A 20,205-nucleotide genomic window follows, 5' to 3' on the forward strand; every position below is an offset into this window, starting at 1 on the left:
AGACATTAGACATGAGACATGAGACATGAGACATGAGACATGAGACATGAGACATGAGACATGAGACATGAGACATGAGACATGAGACATGAGACATGAGACATGAGACATGAGACATGAGACATGAGACATGAGACATGAGACATGAGACATGCGACATGAGACATGAGACATGAGACCTGAGACATGAGACATGAGACATGAGACATGAGACATGAGACATGAGACATGAGACATGAGACATGAGACATGAGACATGAGACATGAGACATGAGACATGAGACATGAGACATGAGACATGAGACATGAGACATGAGACATGAGACATGAGACATGAGACATCAGATATGAGACCTGAGACCTGAGACCTGAGACCTGAGACTTGAGACATGAGACCTGAGACATAAGACCTGCGACCTGAGACATGAGACATTAGACATTAGACATGAGACATGAGACCTGAGACATGAGACATGAGACATGAGACATGAGACATGAGACATGAGACATGAGACATGCGACATGAGACATGAGACATGAGACATTAGACATTAGACCTGAGACATGAGACATTAGACCTGAGACCTGAGACCTGAGACCTGAGACATGAGACCTGAGACCTGAGACATTAGACATGAGACATAAGACCTGAGACTTGAGACCTGAGACATGAGACATGAGACATTAGACATTAGACTTGAGACATGAGACATTAGACCTGAGACCTGAAACATGAGACATGAGACATGAGACATGAGACATGGGACATGAGACATGAGACATGAGACATGAGACATGAGACATGAGACATGAGACATGAGACATGAGACATGAGACATGAGACATGAGACATGAGACATGAGACATGAGACATGAGACATGAGACATGAGACATGAGACATGAGACATGAGACATGAGACATGAGACATGAGACATGAGACATGAGACATGAGACATGAGACATGAGACATGAGACATGAGACATGAGACATGAGACATGAGACATGAGACATGAGACATGAGACATGAGACATGAGACATGAGACATGAGACATGAGACATGAGACATGAGACATGAGACATGAGACATGAGACATGAGACATGAGACATGAGACATGAGACATGAGACATGAGACATGAGACATGAGACATGAGACATGAGACATGAGACATGAGACATGAGACATGAGACATGAGACATGAGACATGAGACATGAGACATTAGATATGAGACATGAGACCTGAGACCTGAGACCTGAGACCTGAGACATGAGACCTGAGACATAAGACCTGCGACCTGAGACATGAGACATTAGACATTAGACATGAGACATGAGACCTGAGACATGAGACATGAGACATGAGACATGAGACATGAGACATGAGACCTGAGACATGAGACATGAGACCTGAGACATGAGACATGAGACATTAGACATTAGACCTGAGACATGAAACATTAGACCTGAGACCTGAGACCTGAGACCTGAGACATGAGATCTGAGACCTGAGACATTAGACATGAGACATAAGACCTGAGACTTGAGACCTGAGACATGAAACATGAGACATTAGACATTAGACTTGAGACATGAGACATTAGACCTGAGACCTGAGACATGAGACATGAGACATTAGACATGAGACATGGGACATGAGACCAGAGACATGAGACATGAGACCTGAGACATTAGACATGAGACATGAGACCTGAGACCAGAGACATGACACCTGAGACATGAGACCTGAGACATGAGACATTAGACATGAGACATTAGACCTGAGACTTGAGACATGATACATTAGACATGAGACATGAGACATGAGACATGAGACATGAGACATGAGACATGAGACATGAGACATGAGACATGAGACATGAGACATGAGACATGAGACATGAGACATGAGACATGAGACATGAGATATTAGATATGAGACATGAGACATGAGACATTAGACATGAGACATGAGACCTGAGACCTGAGACCTGAGACCTGAGACATGAGACATGAGACCTGAGACATTAGACATGAGACATAAGACCTGAGTCTTGAGACCTGAGACATGAGACATGAGACATTAGACATTAGACTTGAGACATGAGACATTAGACCTGAGACCTGAGACATGAGACATGAGACATTAGACATGAGACATGGGACAGGAGACCAGAGACATGAGACATGAGACCTGAGACATTAGACATGAGACATGAGACCTGAGACCAGAGACATGACACCTGAGACATTAGACCTGAGACATGAGACATTAGACATGAGACATTAGACTCGAGACTTGAGACATGAAACATGAGACATGAGACATGAGACATGAGACATGAGACATGAGACATGAGACATGAGACATGAGACCTGAGACATTAGACCTGAGACCGGAGACTTGAGACCTGAGACCCATGCCTCATGTCTCATGGCTCATGTCTCATGTCTAATGTCTAATGTCTAATGTCTCATGTCTCAAGTCTCAAGTCTCATGTCTAATGTCTCAGGTCTAATGTCTCAGGTCTCATGTCTCATGTCTCATGTTTAATATCTAATGTCTAATGTCTAATGTCTCATGTCTAATGTCTAATGTCTAAAGTCTAATGTCTAATGTCTAATGTCTAATGTCTAATGTCTAATGTCTAATGTCTAATGTCTAATGTCTAATGTCTAATGTCTAATGTCTAATGTCTTATGTCTAATGTCTAATGTCTAATGTCTAATGTCTAATGTCTAATGTCTAATGTCTCAGGTCTCAAGTCTCAAGTTTCAAGTCTCAAGTCTCATGTCCAATGTCTCATGTCTCATGTCTCATGTCTAATGTCTAATGTCTAATGTCTAATGGCTCATGTCTCATGTCTCTTGTCTCATGTCTCAGGTCTCAAGTCTCAGGTCTCAGGTCTCAGGTCTCATGTCGCATGTCTAATGTCTCAGGTCTCATGTCTCATGTCTCATGTCTCATGTCTCATGTCTCATGTCTCATGTCTCATGTCTCATGTCTCATGTCTCATGTCTCATGTCTCATGCCTCATGTCTCATGTCCCATGTCTCATGTCGCATGTCTCATGTCTCATGTCTCATGTCTCATGTCTCATGTCTTATGTCTCATGTCTCAGGTCTAATGTCTCATGTCTAATGTCTCAGGTCTAATGTCTCATGTCTCAAGTCTAATGTCTAATGTCTCATGTCTCAGGTCTCATGTCTCAGGTCTCATGTCTCAGGTCTCATGTCTCAGGTCTCAGGTCTCAGGTCTCAAGTCTCAGGTCTCAGGTCTCAGGTCTAATGTCTCATGTCTCAGGTCTCAGGTCTCAGGTTTCATGTCTCATGTCTAATGTCTCAGGTCTAATGTCTCAGGTCTCAGGTCTCAGGTCTCAGGTCTAAAGTCTCAGGTCTCAGGTCTCAGGTCTCAGGTCTCATGTCTCATGTCTCAAGTTTAATGTCTAATGTCTCATGTCTCAGGTCTCATGTCTCAGGTCTCATGTCTCAGGTCTCATGTCTCAGGTCTCAGGTCTCAGGTCTCAAGTCTCAGGTCTCAGGTCTCAGGTCTAATGTCTCATGTCTCAGGTCTCAGGTCTCAGGTTTCATGTCTCATGTCTCAGGTCTAATGTCTCATGTCTAATGTCTCAGGTCTAATGTCTCATGTTTCAAGTTTAATGTCTAATGTCTCATGTCTCAGGTCTCATGTCTCAGGTCTCAGGTCTCAGGTCTCAGGTCTCAGGTCTCATGTCTCATGTCTCAAGTTTAATGTCTCATGTCTCAGGTCTCAGGTCTCAGGTCTCAAGTCTCAGGTCTCAGGTCTCAGGTCTAATGTCTCATGTCTCAGGTCTCAGGTCTCAGGTTTCATGTCTCATGTCTAATGTCTCATGTCTCATGTCTCATGTCTCATGTCTCATGTCTCATGTCTCAGGTCTAATGTCTCATGTCTAATGTCTCAGGTCTAATGTCTCATGTCTCAAGTTTAATGTCTAATGTCTCATGTCTGAGGTCTCAGGTCTCATATTTCAGGTCTCATATTTCAGGTTTCATGTCTCAGGTCTGATGTCTCAAGCCTCAGGTCTCAGGTCTCATGTCTCAGGTCTAATGTCTTATGTCTCGTGTCTGAGATCTCAGGTCTCATATTTCAGGTCTCAAGTCTCAGGTCTAATGTCTCAGGTCTCAGGTCTCAGGTCTCAGGTCTCAGGTCTCAGGTCTCAGGTCTCAGGTCTCAAGTCTCATGTCTCAGGTCTCAGGGGTCTCATGTTTCACGTTCTTAGTCTCAGAGCTAAGATTTTCCCAACTTCAAAAAGATTCTAAGTGTTTTCCTTTGAAAAGGACTTAGAATATTTTCTCTCAAAAACCGTGTTAATTCGCGAAAACCGTGTAAAAAAAAACCGTGTTAATTCCCGAAAACCGTGTAAAAAAAGCCGTGTAAAAAAAAAACCGTGTAAAAAAAAACCGCGTAAAAAAAAACCTAGGTGTATTTGGTTACATGCTCTGTTCTGTTTCGCTCATCATGTTCGTTGAAGATGGTCCTGCCTGCCTGTATGATGATGATGATGATCTTTGACGATTTTTTCGTTGTTGTGAGCTTCTTCCCCAACGCATCTTAGCCGGTCAGCGTTGAACGATGGTGATGAGGAACATCATGTTTTGATTTTCTGGTTGTCGCAATGGGATGCTTTGGGATGACTTGACACTGGTTTGAAATATGAACAGACAATAATATTTCACATCCGAGAAGACAGCAAAGGGGAACAAAGAAAAAAAAATCGACGTAAACAAGTCAAATTAAAAGAAAAACAAAAACTTAAAAAAAAACTGAACATAACAATAATGGCAAAATAACGAATACGTAAAATAAAAAAAATTAACAAAAATGACAAAAACGACAAAAATTATAGAAAAAACTAAAATTACAATACTAAATAAATTACTAAATTCAAAAAAATTACAAACATATCAAAACTTATAAAATGGAAAAAACTGGAAAACATGACAAAAAGGAATACATAAACAAGAATTCCGAGAATGATTAGATTATAAAACAATAAAAATAGCAAAATGATTAAAAAGACAAAAATTAAAAAAAAACAAAATTTAATAATAATTTAAAAAAATGACAGAAAATGACAAAATGAAAAAAAAAAAAAACGTGACGAAAATGACAAAATTTACAATAATTAAAAATAATAAAAATTAAATAAATGAAAAAACTACAAAAATGATAAAAAAAAACAAACGACAGAAAAGAAAAAAAAATACAATCATTACAAAAATTCCATTGTCACAATTCAAGTTTATATCTACGAGGAATGAAAAGCAAGCGTAACATAAGAAAAAATTGAAAAAAATGAAAATAAAAATATTGGAGAAATTGACAAAAAAAAATGAATTGGCAAAAATTGTAGAAAAGAAATAAAAGAAAAAAAAATATGAATTCAATCAAAACGAAAACACAAAAATTAAAATACGGAAAAAACATTATTTTTTGTACATTTCGGAAAAAACAATACTACAATTACAAAACTGACAAAAAATACGTAAACGACAGAATTTTGACATAGCGATGAAAATTAAAAGAAGGATTCAGAAAACAAAAAAAATGACAAAAAAACAAAAAAAAAACTGACTCAAATGTGAATCGTAAAACTGATCAAAATGGACAAAAATGACACTATAGTTACAAAAAGAAAATAACAAAAATAACTAAAATCACAAAACTCAAAAAAAATAAAAATGACAAAAAAATGGTAAAAATGATAAATGTGACAATAAATGACAAGAATGACAAAAATAACCAAATGACAGAAGTGGCATAATGACAAAATAATACAAAAATGACTGATAACAAGAATCGACAAAATTAAAAAAAATCGAAAAATTATAAAACAAACAAAAATAACTAACATGACTAAAAGGTTAAAAATGCAAAAAATGACAAAAATGACCAAAATCATAAAACTCAAAAAAGATTTATAAAAATGGTTAAAATGACAAAAAATTACAAATGACAAATGTTACAATAAATGACAAAAATAACCAAATGACAAATGATAACAAGAATCGACAAAAATGATGAAAAATTAAAAAACAAACAAAAATAACAAACATGACAAAAAAGTTGAAAATGTAAAAAATGATAAAAATAACCAAATTCCCAAAATTGCAAAAATGGCAAAATGGACAAAAGCAATAAAAAAAGACAAAAGGACAAAAATAAACAAATTTAAAAATGACAAAAATATTTAAAAAATATCAAAAATTTACAAAAAAAAAAAGAAACAACAAAAATGTTAAAAATAACCAAATGACAAAATATCAAAAAATGACAAAAAAACGATAAAGACAAAATTAACAAAAATAAATAAAAGATCTTCACTTGCTGCCAGCCAATGTTTCCGTCAACTATGCGGATTTCAGAGGCGGAAAGAAATAATGAAAATTTGGCTTATGCAAAAAAAAAATCATTTTTAAAATTTAGAAACCATTGTTAAACTCTTTTTTCATTAGCACTTGTGAAAATTAAACATCTATTTACGGACATTTTTGCAAAATTTGCGTTTTTTAACAATTTTACATGGGCGCAAGTTTTTCACAATCAGAGTGTAGTAATAAAACTTGCACGCAACTTTTAAGCATATGCGCGCCATCTATATGTGAGACTAAAAGACTGTTTGTTGGCGATTACTTGAACGTACTCCGGTTTGTTTACAATTTGGAATCGAAATCGATTGAAATCCTCCCCTGCTTATTTAATAGTTAAATCTTGTTAAATTTAGTTATTTAAAATGTCCAAGATACCTAAATCAGCATTAAATTTCAAACAGGTACGAATTAGTACTATTTTTAAGATATAAGTTATTATTCATAGATATTTAAGTTCATTCATTAGTTTTAATTTAATTTAGGTTATTCATTGAAATTACATTTATTTTTCGTATTCTTGACTATTTTAGTACTAACTTGTATTTTGGCTAATGAACCGAGTACCTACATTTGGACGGTTTGTTTCAAGCTTGATAAAGCTAGAGATGTCTTAGATTTTAAAAAATATATTTAAAATTTTCTATCTATTTTTTGATTGAATAGATTTGCACAAATAGAATAGAATAGTAAAAAATTTCTTGAGCTTGAGCTTGAGCTTGCTATCAACTACGGTCCACCTGCGGCCCCTCCTGGCCAATGGCATAATGGTTGCACTCCGTGATTGGTTCGAGATAATCACCATTGCACAATGAACCAAATGAAAGGTGCTGGGAACAAGCATCACAATCTCACTGTACAATTTTGAGAATCTCCTACTTTTATTTGAACCAATAACGACGCCGGCCAAGTCCATGTAGTCGATAGGAGGAAGGGAAGTGCAGCACATGTGGAGATATGTTTAATGGAGACCGGCTGTACGCCATCCCTCCACAAATCTCCACGCTGAATGTTTTGGGAAAAGGTAGTGCGGCATGGAAAATCACCTTGGTAGACGATCAAGCCACTTGAAACCTAAGCTCCTAATATGTTAAAACCCCTACGTTTCCTATTGAAACTCCTGGTTAAACCTAGAGGCCTTAAAAAGTTGTATTTTTACAAATGTACTAATCTGTTCCTAGATGAACTTGGCCTCATATAATAGAATTTTTAAATTTGGTGTTGTAATCTATCTATCTGTTTGAAATTATTTTAAAAGGATGTTGTGGTAACACGGTAGCACGAACTTTTTCAAAATATATTCAAGAATCGATAATATCTGCTTGGCAAATGAAGCCCATTAAGCATAAAATTGATTACTTTCCCCGTAGTTTCCCTGTTTTTTTTTTTGTCTTAACTCTTACCATAATATTATCATAACTAATGAAACTTTTAAATCAAATCTGTTGTAAAGAATCACCCTATTTTCGAGGATAGCTTAAAGTGATCAGTATTTCTCAAACGTTTATTTTAAGCCATTTGAATCAGAGAGATACAAATGCTAAAATTAGCTAAACTTTAGCTCCTGATTTGGTGTGATTGGATCCAAGAAAAGGAAGTTTAAAAAAAGGAAAGACACTTTTTCCTCAGAACTGTTGTTTCCTATCACATGAAAAATAAATCTTCACTACCTTTAATAATGTTTATAACTACCTTATTAATAACGAAAATATTCATGGTTCAATAAAGTAAAAAATTAATTGGTGAGAGATTCTACACACCTTTAATAAATAATCAGTGGTTTCGATATTCTTTACTTAGCTGCTGAGAATGGGAATAATAAAGTAGATCTACAGCTACCTAAGATGTATAACTTTCTGTTTTTCTTGTTAAAACTTCCAATTCATTGCAGAGTTATTCTATTTATTAAAGCTTCCAATTTAGAAACAAAAGATACAAAAGCAAAAACAATTTCTTAAGTTAAATGAACAATCTTTGACGTAACAATAATTTTGAAAATGTATAAAACTTTCAGTTAATATTTCTAGAAGTTTCCAGAATATTTCATTCACCAAAACTCAAAATATTACATCGCCAATCTTAGATTTTATGTATTCAAATAAGCAAATTTTCAGTGATTCCAGTTTTACAAGTTTATTATTTTTAAAATTACTTATGTTTCGTATATTATAAATGTTCCTGTTTTAGCGAAATAATTTCCAAAAGGTAATTTTCAAACACCTACTATGAATTTTTAGATGTTTCTTGCTTTCAAATTTATATATTCGATTTTATATTAATTCTATTTTCAAAAAGTTCGCAGACCAAAATAAACTTCAAAATTTTCGTGTTTCTCAACACTGAAATGATCATATTGTTAATCTTTCAGTTTTCAACATTTCTAAACAACCTTTTTTTTCAGAGTAACTCAATTTGTAGTTTATAATTTCTTAATACTCAATTTTTCAAATTATCTTCACCCTGTTTGATGATTTTCGGAAATCTTAGCAATTTAATTTACAAAGTTACTGAAATTTCAAATTAAAAAAAATTTACTTTCAAACACACGTTAACCCTAGCTTTCCTTACTCTTGAAACTATAGATAATTACTTTTCAAAACGTTTTAAATTACTTTGTGTTTCAATGTTCCTAATTTATTAAAAAAAATCATTAAATTCAAAAACAAACAATAATTTTGCTAACCCTTAAGACAAATTTCCGATGTTTAAAGCCTTTCCACTTATTTTACCAATACAATTTTTTAGGCAAGAATAGATTAGTGATGTAACAGGATTTGATTCAAATTCACCAGGCTCTAGTTCTAAAAATGATTTATTGCCTCTTAAACTATTCTTTAGTACGAAAAACTATAATGATGTATGATATTTTTCAATCAGTTAGTAGTGCCAATCTTTCAGCTATTCACACATTTTAGATTCATGATTTCTTCAGAAACAACAAATTAATTTACAAAAATAAAAACTCTCGAACAAAAAACTATTTAAAACACACGGAATCATTTGGCAAAATTTAACATCTCATACAAATTTTACTAATTTATTTGACGATAAAAAAAATGTACCTTCTGCTTGGAATGACGTTAATTTTTGTTGAAAATCTGACTGTATATAGAAAAAAAGTAGTTTTAAATAAATTAATTACTTTCACGATGTATTTGTTATTGATAGCTTTTACAACAAAAACATGGGTGGAAATGCAGTGTTTTTGAAAGGTTAGATATTTTTAACGAACTTCAAAATTTTATGTGACATTGCTGAAGATGAAATAGTGGAGGGTTGGTAATCTTTACACTCATTCAAAAAAACCGAAACTCGAGAAATTGAATCGTAATAAGAAATTGTAATGGAAATGGCACTTAGCTTTTTGTTTTTGTTGGAGTTGAAGATTGGTGAACCCGAATAGAATTGTACGATGAAAAAACCATGAGTTCCATATTCACAAACCATAAATTTTATGGTCTACACAATGCTTATTATCGTCCACGATACCGTGAATGCACATTGGAATTAATAGTTTTCGACCATACATTTCACGGTTTTGGCGAAAATAACCATGAAAAAGGGGTATTGTTATGCAGCGTGACCATGAAAAAAATGGCGATTTCCCATACATTAGAAAGCTCAAAAATATGAAGTTCATGGTGATAACAGCTTCCACTTTTTCATAGTAAAACCATGAAAATCCGAAAATTTACATTGTTGTAACGAAGATGGAAATCAAGGTTATTTTATGGTTCATAAGTATTGTTTTAACCGTGAAATTTCATAGTTTACCATGAATAATTTATGTTTTTATTGATTGGAACAGTTAGCTAAAGTTATTACTCGTTTCAAGGAATTTTCTTCATGATTAGTTGTGCTTTTGAATTCCTTGACGAACTTTTATTTAAAAGCACGACCAATCAGGAATATTATTCCTTGAAACGAGAAATAACTTTCGCAAACTGGTTGATTAAAAAAAGGAATTCAAAATTATTCAATTTTATTTTATAGTGTTTCGAATGCCTTATATTAAAAGGATGTTGCTGAATACCTTGACAGCAGTTTCGATCGCCGACTTTTTGAAAGTCACCTTCAACGATGAACCCGAACAATTCATAGTCCGAGTATATCAGACAAGTTGTGATGGAAGATTCAGGCCTTTGGTTCGAGCATCCACCAATTTGACGGTCAGTTCGTCTTATTGGTGGTATAAGGCCATTGATCGAAGAAATAATTATTAATTTTCTTATCCTAAGCAAGATCCATAATAACGGTCGGAACGAAGATCAGGGACATATGGGTACAATCTGTCCGTTTAACCTGTGGGCGTGAGAAGGCGACTTTCAGTTTGTTTATTGCATCCAGCAGAACATAATCGCCCGGAGCTTCTATCGTAATCAAATCCGTATGGCGAAAGATAGATCGAATGAAGAAACGATAACCATGCTGTTACTTCCTGATCTTCCTCGAAGTAGTCACGGGCACGATAAGCGAAGAATTTCAGGATTCATAGCCTGAAAGATAAAACAAAGGTTATTTAAGCAAGTCCAAAAACTTCATCAGAATTCAAAATACTTTTCAAGTGTTAAGACAATATTGGCGACTTATCAGCTCTTCATGATGCTGTTCGCCGAATGAACTGAACACTCTTCATCCATATCGACCATGTAGCGGACCGCAATGCTCAGTATATGAATCGCTTCCTTGGATGACCTTGAAAGAGAACCAATATTTCGTCAGTTAATCAAAACCTTTTTATTTCAGACAGCAGCAATACTCACTTGAAGCTCTCTCGATTTCCACTGCAGCTGGAAATTTAGATATTCCAGATATAAACAAATTTTCAAATCAAAAGATGGGCCACGGCACGTCTTTTGCTCTGAGATGTTTGGCTCCTTAGTGTCACAGGAGACCTCCGTCAAAACGTAGCGAGATTTTTGTTATCGGTTTGCTGTACAGGAACATCGTCTGTATATGAATCTAATGAAGGCTCACGTATGTTGTGCCTGGAAGCACCTGGCCCAGCTTCAGAAACTGGTAGAATGCGATGATAGGTCACTGTAAATTGTCATCGTCCTCTACCTCAGCCACTGGGTTGTAGTTTTCTATACGCCACGCCACTGGGTTATTATTCTCGGGTGGATGTTCTGGATGTAGAGTAAAACGTACTTCAAAAAAGGCATTTTTGAACATTAATGTTGAAATCGAAAAAAGGATAACTTACCATTCATATCCTCCAATAAAAGTTGCTCGGCTCCGATTGCTCCTGCATGGGGGCTGCTTTTGCTGTGGGACGCTGTTTTCATCGTCGACTTTGGGAACACCATTTCTACACTTAGATCTTTGCCTTTAGGCCGAGAAGCGATAGGGAACACCATTTCGCTGCTGGTGCCTGGTCGTCTGTTTTGTTGCAACTGCTTATTCCGCGGTATAGAAACATTCAATCTGTTAACCACTGGGGCTGGTGTCCTGATGGTGGATCTGGAAGTGGATTATTCTCGACTCGGTCTAAATTGCGGCCTGAAGAGGTGCCGGAAGATCAGGAGTATCTGGTTGGTGCTGTTGGTCGTTGCTGTTATCCGTTTCGTTCTACGGTTAATGCTGCGTATGTTACCACTGACCACAATGTTACCATGTTAATGTGATCAGTGATGTTACGGCGATTGTTGAAAGCATTAAAATTTGAAATAAATATTTATGGCGCGCGTTAAGCCTAGTCCACACTAGGCAACTTGGACTGCGATTTCGGTTGCTGAGACTTGTTTTTGTTTACATTTGATGAGATACTCGTCTCAAGTCTCCCGACTAGTATGGGAGACATTCAGCAACCAAGATGTAAACATAAACAAGTCTCAGCAACCGAAATCGCATTTCAAGTTGCCGAGTGTGGACTAGGCTTTAAAAACAAAACTTTACACACTAAAATGAAAGTATGCAAACAAAAACTAAAAATAATCAATGTTCGTTTTGGTTTGGATTATATTTTTACTATGAAGTACACAGTAACAATAAAAATCACGAGAAAATTATTGTAATACACTGTTTCTGATATTTTCGACGACTATGAAATATTTTGAATTGACGATATACTTCACGGTGACTTTAAAAATAATGGTGGTTTCACAATTAAAACCGGTTCAAAAATATTTAGATATTACAATGAAGTTCATTGTTAAACTGAAAATCATTGTTCGGTTATATTTTTACCATGGTCTTTGCTATTCGGGAAAACAGCCAACGCTAGCGGAGACCAAAACCATCGATGAAATACTATCAGCGCCATCTCCTATCAATTTTGGTATACCGCTTACTGAACCGTTTTACCAACGAACCGAACGAACGAACCGATTTGGAACCGATTCTGCTATTTGTCATCCGAAGACCAAATTTTGAAAATTAAAACACGATTTATTTCGAATATAAAGACTTCACAATCCTAACGTCGCATTGAATTTGATCGCGAACACTTAAACTATCGAATGCACGAATCGTTTTGAAGCTAAACTTTCGAAAACCTCCACAGATTGACTTTAAAGTTCTTACGAAATGAAACGCGTTCAGCAGAAAACAGTGCTACCATCTCTCCTCAGAATAGAATAGTAAAAAATTTCTGTTAAAAAAGTTTGAATTTAAAAAAATCGAAATAGAATATTTTACTCCTTTTAAAAATAAACATTAAGAAAATTGAAAATAAAATGTAAAAAAAAATTTAATTACCTTAGATTCACCGGAAGTCGAACAATGAACATCTGTTATTTTCACCATTTCACAGTTCATGCTCCGCAACGAGGTCCTCAAGCTGTACCGAACGATATTCCGAACAATCCGCCTCGTTCCAGATGCCTCCAATCGACAGGAACTGCGGGAATGGGCCCGTTCCGATTTCCGAGCCAACAAACATCACACCGAAGAACTGACCATCAAAATGTTAATGCAACAGGCGGGCCGATCCCTGAAGGAACTGCAAACCAGTTTGGAACTTAGTGGCGTTTCGACGGACTCGGCAACGAGGGCTAGTGGGTCCAGTTGTTCCTCCGGCAAGAAGTCGTGAGGCTTTCGAAGCGTTTTCTGTCGTTTCAAAGTTTGTCGCGAGGTTTAAGAGATTGTAGTTTATTCTTAAACATGTATAGTTCAGGTTAAGTTTTTATCGCTCGATCTTGCATCGAATAAATTTTTTAAAAAAGAAATATAATTTCTTTTGGTTGTGCTTCAATCATGGTTTTTTTAGGGAAATTTATGACTGTCCTGGGGGTCTTCCTATTGAGATTTAAACTTTTCGTTGATGGCATTTTCCCCGGCATAGATTCGCTTGGCGATCAAATAATCACGCGCTATTTTAAAAAGCGTGAAATAGTTTGCCAACAGTAGGAAACCGATCGAGATGAGATTGTGCCATTCGTGGGACAGGCACAAAATCAGCAGTTGGACTGCCACTAGAGCGATCTGAATGCCGAATAGGATCATGTAGATGAGGGCTGGATTTTTGAAAATAACCTGAAACGGAATGGGGATATTAGTGGAAGAAAAATTATTTTGACTATAATGTTCCACTTACAAAAAACCGAATGTGACTGTTGTTAGCCGGAATGGCCGAGTTGCAGAACCCGGAAGCCCGATAGATTTCTCCCATGTGTCTCACGTAGGCTCCGTATGGGAAAACAGTCGTTTTGGACCACGCGTAAGGTGGCGGATGATGCGTTTTGTGAGTTACTCGGTTCCATTGACCCAAATGGAGGGCAGCTCGGTGGAAAACGTCACAATACTTGACCGGAAAACAATAAGCCACACACATCGTGAATCCTCCGATGAAAATGAAACCCAAATGTTGGGTGGCCCAGAAGATGTCGTAGTACAGGTGCTTCGGAACTAAAACGCAGGGCACAAATCCTGAATAATAAGCATTCAAGACAGATGTGAAGATGATTTGCTTGAACCGGTTGTTGAAATCTGTCTTGAGGGCATCGATTTCGGATCGGACCGAAAGTGCATTTGACGAGCAACTGTGCACAGGCATACCATTGATGCAGTTTGCTTCCGTATCCACAATAGTCCGTAGGAATTGTTCCAGATTGAATCCAAATATCGTTAGATACAAAACGAAGGGATACGAGAGGCAGAATAGGTACAGATAGCTATTTTTCTGATAGATTTGTATGCCACAGCCTACGAATGAGATCAGTACACAGCCCAGAAACACGTACTTGGCAACCTTTTTACTAACTTCAATGTACGCATCCGGACAGTTGAGGTCGATAAGTTTGAGTATACAACAGTACAGAAGCCGTCGACTGGCCATCACGTAGATGAAGATTGCCAAGTCCCAATCGATCAGGTAGAAGTTCTGAAAAAAAAAAACGAATCAGTACGAAAAGCCAGAAAAATTTAAAGAACATCATACCACAGCCTGTCGGGTATAGGAATTGGGCAGCCACCAAACGGTCCGGTAAAGATGAAGAAACTGCGTAGCGCTAGCAATAATTGTAAAGCCAAATATCAAGAACTCATTAAGCAATTCTGAGCTCTGTTCCACATTCGGAAAGGGAACGTGTTTGGGAAAGGGGGCCCCAAAAGCGAACGGCCCTTCCTCGTCCCCGTTGATCATCGAGTTATGGTGCCCGGCGTCTTCCGAAACACCGGCCAAATTTCCTGCTACTCCACCAGCAGCTCCAGCTGTCCCCCCGGCCCCACCACCAGCCCCCATTCCAACCGCATGGTGCACGAAATGTTGCGGTGTCGGCAGATGGCCCCGGTGACCAGACGGCCGCGGAATCCGGCGGTTAGTCACGGTCATTTTCCTGTTTGCTAGATGCTTTGGAATTTTCTGTTATTTGAACACTTTTTGCAGGATTTAAACCATATTGTTCGCTATTTTTACGAATTCTAGCACTTGCACCGAATTTAAAAACTATTTTGGTTTGTTTTGTTTTGGTTTTATTTCACATTCATCCGTTTTTGATCAAGTATTGGGTTCGCGGTAACTGGAGTCCAAAATTGGTTGTTTGTTTTCTTCTACCCAATTTTTGAATAAAGATGTGTTATATGAAACCAAAATTTTGTATAAAAATTAACAACTGTGTTACTTTATTGACAAAATTAAAGCTTCATCAAAATATTTCGAGACAAGAACGCCACAAACGTGGAAAAGTGTCTATAATTAGAGAAAAAAAAAATTCAAAAATTTGATGATCTAAAAGCAGCGATTTTGTGAAAATAATTTTTTTTTGAATATCTAAAGAATAACATATAAAAAACGTTTCCTGATAATATAAGACTATTCAACCACGATTTATTATATTAGAGCTAAAGAAGCATAAATTTGAATTTATTTTTTAATTATTATTCAAAATAGATGAAAATGTTGTTTCAGCTAAATTTTAAATGCATTTGAGCAGTTTAATCTGAGCGTGCATTTACCAAAATTCTGTGAACGTACCCTTGTTTGTTTACATTCGTTTGTCGCGCAGAATTTAATTTTACAAATTCTTGGTTCCCAAAAATTTGTAAACTCAACTTTTATCATCTTCACTAGCTATTTCATCATGGGTTTGATAGAGGACGAAACGGACGAAGTGTCAAGATTGTGCGAGAATGTTATCGGTTGCTCCAAACTTATTACTTGCATGACATCACTGGTAAGAAATCGTCAACTTAATTTTTGTACCTAGCTCCCTTCGTTGATTGCATTGTCATTCCCCTTTCAGATTCGGGTGGACATTCAACAAACGGAATCACGGCAGTTAACCGTTTGCCTGCGATTTCCGGTTGACTACCCCAAAAACAGGCTGCTAATAGAGTTCAAAAGTAAAACCATGTCCGAGACATTCATCGAACGTTTTTCAAAGGTGTGCGATGCGAAAGCTGCCGAATATGTCGGCAAACCGCAGGTTCGAAAAAAATCAGTTAGTTACAGTTTCATTTGGATTCTTATTTTGTCGACTCTCTCCCAACTAGGTAATGAACATGCTCAAATTCGTCGATTCCTACCTCCGAGACAACCCACTCTGTATAGTAACAGAGGAAATTTTCAACCTCAAAAAGCTACTCGAAGGAACCAAAGGAGAACTGAAGCTCCGCCAAAAGTCATCCACCATTTGCCTCACGGCTCGGGGCGAACCATTCCATTTCTCGGCCAAATTTCAAGTTCCGGAACCATATCCGTTGCAACGGATACAGTGGGAAGATTGTGACTGCAATCTGCCGGCAGCCCTAATGCGATTCGTTAACGGTCAAGCAAAAGAAATTGCCCGCCAATGTGTGGAACCACCCCTAAGGCAACTCAAATCGGCCCCACCTTTTCAAGCGAAACCAAGTCTGGAAAGGACACTTCGCTTCATCATCGAAGTAATGAAAGGAATTCCCGCCGAAAAATGTCCCATCTGTGGTGATTTATCTCTTGCCAATGATATTTTAACAAATCCTCCAACTGAGGAAGATGATCGGTTCGTAATTCGGATGTTCTGTGGTCACATCTACCATCAGGGATGTTTGAAACGCTTTATGAGTGAGCCACCCTTCCCGCCTGGTGGTAAGATTTGTCCGGCTCTGAAAAAACATCGTTGGTCCGATGGGATACAAAAGATCGGTGCTGGAACAGCTAAAAGCGAACTGTGTCAGCAACGGGTTACCCACGACAAATGGGGTCTCAATGATGTAAAGTCTGCCGAAGCCAAGTGGGCGCACCAGCAGGCTCGAATACGAGAACTGGAGGAGGTGATCGATTTCATGCAATGAAGCGTTTGGAGGAAGAATCAAGCGGATACCCCCCTAGTCGCAGGATTAGACGAAACCCATAATCGGCTCTCATAATGTGATGTGTATATTTATTCAAAAATAAAGTCATTTCTGTAACACTAACAAAAGAAGGTGTTAATTAGTTTTTATTCCTGTTCAATTCTACAAACATAGAAAAATGTATGTTATTTTCGTAATCTTTGTCATTTTTGTTATACATATTTGTAATTTTTGTCAATTTAGTCATTTCTGAAAATTTTGTAATTTTTTTGTCGTTTTTGTCATTTTTATCTTTTTTAATTTTTATCATTTTTTTTTTTAATAGTTTTTGCCATTTTTGTAATTTTTGTCATTTTTGTAAATTTTTGCCATTTTGGTCATTTTTGTCATTTTTGTTACTTTTGAATTTATTGCCATTTTTGTCATTTGTGTCATTTTTGCCATTTTTGTCACTTTTGTCATTTTGTTCATTTTTGTAATTTTTGTTATACCGTGAACGGCTCTAATTCTGCGCAGTTAAGGATTTTTCAAATGTTTTAAGTTATAAAAAATTTACCTTTCAATGAATTTCCTCAAAATTTCATGTACAGTTGGGTTAACTAACAAATTTAACGGCAAAAATAATTAGAGCTCAATTTTGGAGCAAAAATGTGGATTATTTACAACATTTGGATAAAATGCAAGTGGCCCTTATTCTGCGCACTATTTTCTATTTGTTCCTAATTCTGCGCATATGTCCCATATTCTGCGCACCCAAATAAAACCAATATACCATTCCGTACTTGTAAGACAAACATTGAATTTAATTAAAAAGTCTTAAAAACATGCTTTACGCTTAGTAAACTATTGCAAATTATGAAAAAGGGCCAATTCAGGCCTTGGATCTTTGAACCTTTTGTGACACTTTCTTTCACTTTTTCTTACACTTGCTATATGTTACTTGCAGATGCTTTTTCCTGCAGCTCGCTTACCCAATATTTGTTGACCGATCACGTTCTTCGCCGGATCTGGTCAAATTAACTTGTTTCGTTGGTGTGCAATGCACACTATTCCGACAAATAGAAGAAGTTCCGGCGGGCCACAAAATCGCCCCAGCTGGGGGAACTACGCGCTACTTCATTTGGTTTAATATCATTCAGTATCAGTTAGTCAACGAGTGGGAGTGAGCGGGTGAACCGAGAGAAGCTTCGCGTAGTTCCCCCAGCTGGGGCGATTTTGTGGCTTGCCTGAACTGCTTCTATACGTCGGAACAGTCTGTACAGTTGGGACTGAACGATTGACACGCGAACACGATAGAGAACGCAAATCAAGATTTTCTTTTTTTTTGTCAACAAAAGATAAAGTGAAACTCCCAACAACTTTACAGATACACAATCTTCATAAAACTTATTAGAAAACTGAAATTGAAAGTCTCCTAACTCCCTGCATTCAATTCCTTGCAGCTTTAACATCAGTTCATTCCGGTGCTTTTCATTCTGCGCATTAGAAACATAAGTAAACAAATGGTGTCAAATTCTGCGCATTGGTAAAATCATTGTTTTGATTTGAAAAACCATTTTTTTTCTCAAATTTTTTAAGCAGTCATGTTCAGAATGACTTTATCTTCCCCGTAGAGGCATTTCCAATGTGAAAATTCTGTTTAACACTGTTTCATTTGATCTTTTTGTTTTCCTAACACTTAGCTGGACTGCTAACGGCGGCCATTTTTCAACGTTTGCTTCCTACATTTATTTTGATTTTTGTCATTTCTCGCGAAAAATTCATCAGATTACAAAATAATCGGAAGCATTTTGAAGATAAACAGTAACTGAAGAGTTTCAGCTGGTTTCATGGATATTTTGTTCATCACATCTTGAAATATTTCTGTTTGAATATGAAAATGCGCAGAGTTTGGAACTGCGCAGAATTAGGGCCGGTCACGGTATTTGTAATTTTTTTTTTCATTTTTGACATTTTCAACATATTTGACATATTTGACATATGTGTCATTTTTGTCCTTTTGTCATTTATCAGTTTTTGCAATTTTTGTCATTTTTGTGTCATTTTTGTAATTTTTGACAATTTTGTCATTTTTGTCATTTATTCAATTTTGTCATTTTTTTCATTTCTGTAATTTTTTTTATTTTTGTAATTTTTTTCATTTCTGTAATTTTTGTCATTTTTTTATTATTGTCATTTTTTTTTTTACTTTTGTTTTAATTTTTGTCCTTTTTGTCATTTTTGACATTTTTGACATTTTTGATATTTTTGACATATGTGTCATTTTTGTCATTTTAGTCATTTTAGTCATTTTAGTCATTTTTGTCATTTTTGTCATTTTTGTTTTATTTTTCATTTTTGTCATTTTTGTAATTTTTGTCATTTTTGTCATTTTTGTCATTTTTGTCATTTTTGTCATTTTTGTCATTTTTGTCGTTTTTGTCATTTTTGTCATTTTTGTCATTTTTGTGATTTTGGTCATTTTTGTCATTTTTGTCATTTTTTTCATTTTTGTCATTTTTGTAATTTTTTTATTTTTTTGTCATTTTTGTTATTTTTGTTATTTTTGTCATTTTTGTCATTTTTGTCATTTTTGTCATTTTTGTCATTTTTGTCATTTTTGTCATTTTTGTCATTTTTGTCATTTTTGTCATTTTTGTCATTTTTGTCATTTTTGTCATTTTTGTCATTTTTGTCATTTTTGTCATTTTTGTCATTTTTGTCATTTTTGTCATTTTTGTCATTTTTGTCATTTTTGTCATTTTTGTCATTTTTGTCATTTTTGTCATTTTTGTCATTTTTGTCATTTTTGTGATTTTTGTGATTTTTGTCATTTTTGTCATTTTTGTCATTTTTTTCATTTTTGTCATTTTTGTAATTTTTTTATTTTTTTGTCATTTTTGTTATTTTTGTTATTTTTGTCATTTTTGTCATTTTTGTCATTTTTGTCATTTTTGTCATTTTTGTCATTTTTGTCATTTTTGTCATTTTTGTCATTTTTGTCATTTTTGTCATTTTTGTCATTTTTGTCATTTTTGTCATTTTTGTCATTTTTGTCATTTTTGTCATTTTTGTCATTTTTGTCATTTTTATCATTTTTGTCA

General features: G+C 35.8%; 4 protein-coding genes across 6 annotated transcripts in view; 2 read left to right on the forward strand and 2 right to left on the reverse strand.

The window, feature by feature from the left end:
* The window catches only part of LOC129743894 (sine oculis-binding protein homolog B), a 131,125-nt gene extending 117,481 nt beyond the window's left edge, over positions 1-13,644 (reverse strand). For 2 of the 3 annotated variants that reach the window (XM_055736128.1, XM_055736126.1), the window contains exon 1: positions 13,109-13,644. The gene's annotated coding sequence lies outside the window, so the exon portion shown is untranslated. Of the gene's footprint in view, positions 1-4,475; positions 4,564-13,108 lie in introns of those variants that run through there. The other variant, XM_055736127.1, reaches the window with a different exon arrangement.
* On the forward strand, positions 6,685-13,604 carry LOC129743896 (LYR motif-containing protein 2). Its single transcript, XM_055736129.1, has 2 exons — positions 6,685-6,813; positions 13,164-13,604. Exons 1-2 carry the CDS (start codon positions 6,775-6,777, stop codon positions 13,440-13,442), a joined length of 318 nt encoding a protein of 105 aa, XP_055592104.1. The 5' UTR covers positions 6,685-6,774; the 3' UTR covers positions 13,443-13,604.
* A 4-nt stretch (positions 13,645-13,648) lies between the features above and the next one.
* Positions 13,649-15,182, reverse strand: LOC129743248 (transmembrane protein 39A-B). Its single transcript, XM_055735224.1, has 3 exons — positions 14,790-15,182; positions 13,947-14,732; positions 13,649-13,885 (listed from the first exon to the last, which is right to left on the reverse strand). Exons 1-3 carry the CDS (start codon positions 15,180-15,182, stop codon positions 13,649-13,651), a joined length of 1,416 nt encoding a protein of 471 aa, XP_055591199.1.
* A 639-nt stretch (positions 15,183-15,821) lies between these two features.
* LOC129747163 (uncharacterized) lies at positions 15,822-17,230 on the forward strand. Its single transcript, XM_055741207.1, has 3 exons — positions 15,822-16,023; positions 16,093-16,275; positions 16,343-17,230. The coding sequence occupies exons 1-3, from the start codon at positions 15,931-15,933 to the stop codon at positions 17,120-17,122; spliced, it is 1,056 nt and encodes a 351-aa protein (XP_055597182.1). The 5' UTR covers positions 15,822-15,930; the 3' UTR covers positions 17,123-17,230.
* The last annotated feature ends 2,975 nt before the right edge of the window (positions 17,231-20,205 follow it).

This window comes from Uranotaenia lowii, chromosome 2, assembly GCF_029784155.1.
Source record: "Uranotaenia lowii strain MFRU-FL chromosome 2, ASM2978415v1, whole genome shotgun sequence".
Classification (NCBI taxonomy): Eukaryota; Metazoa; Arthropoda; class Insecta; order Diptera; family Culicidae; genus Uranotaenia; species Uranotaenia lowii.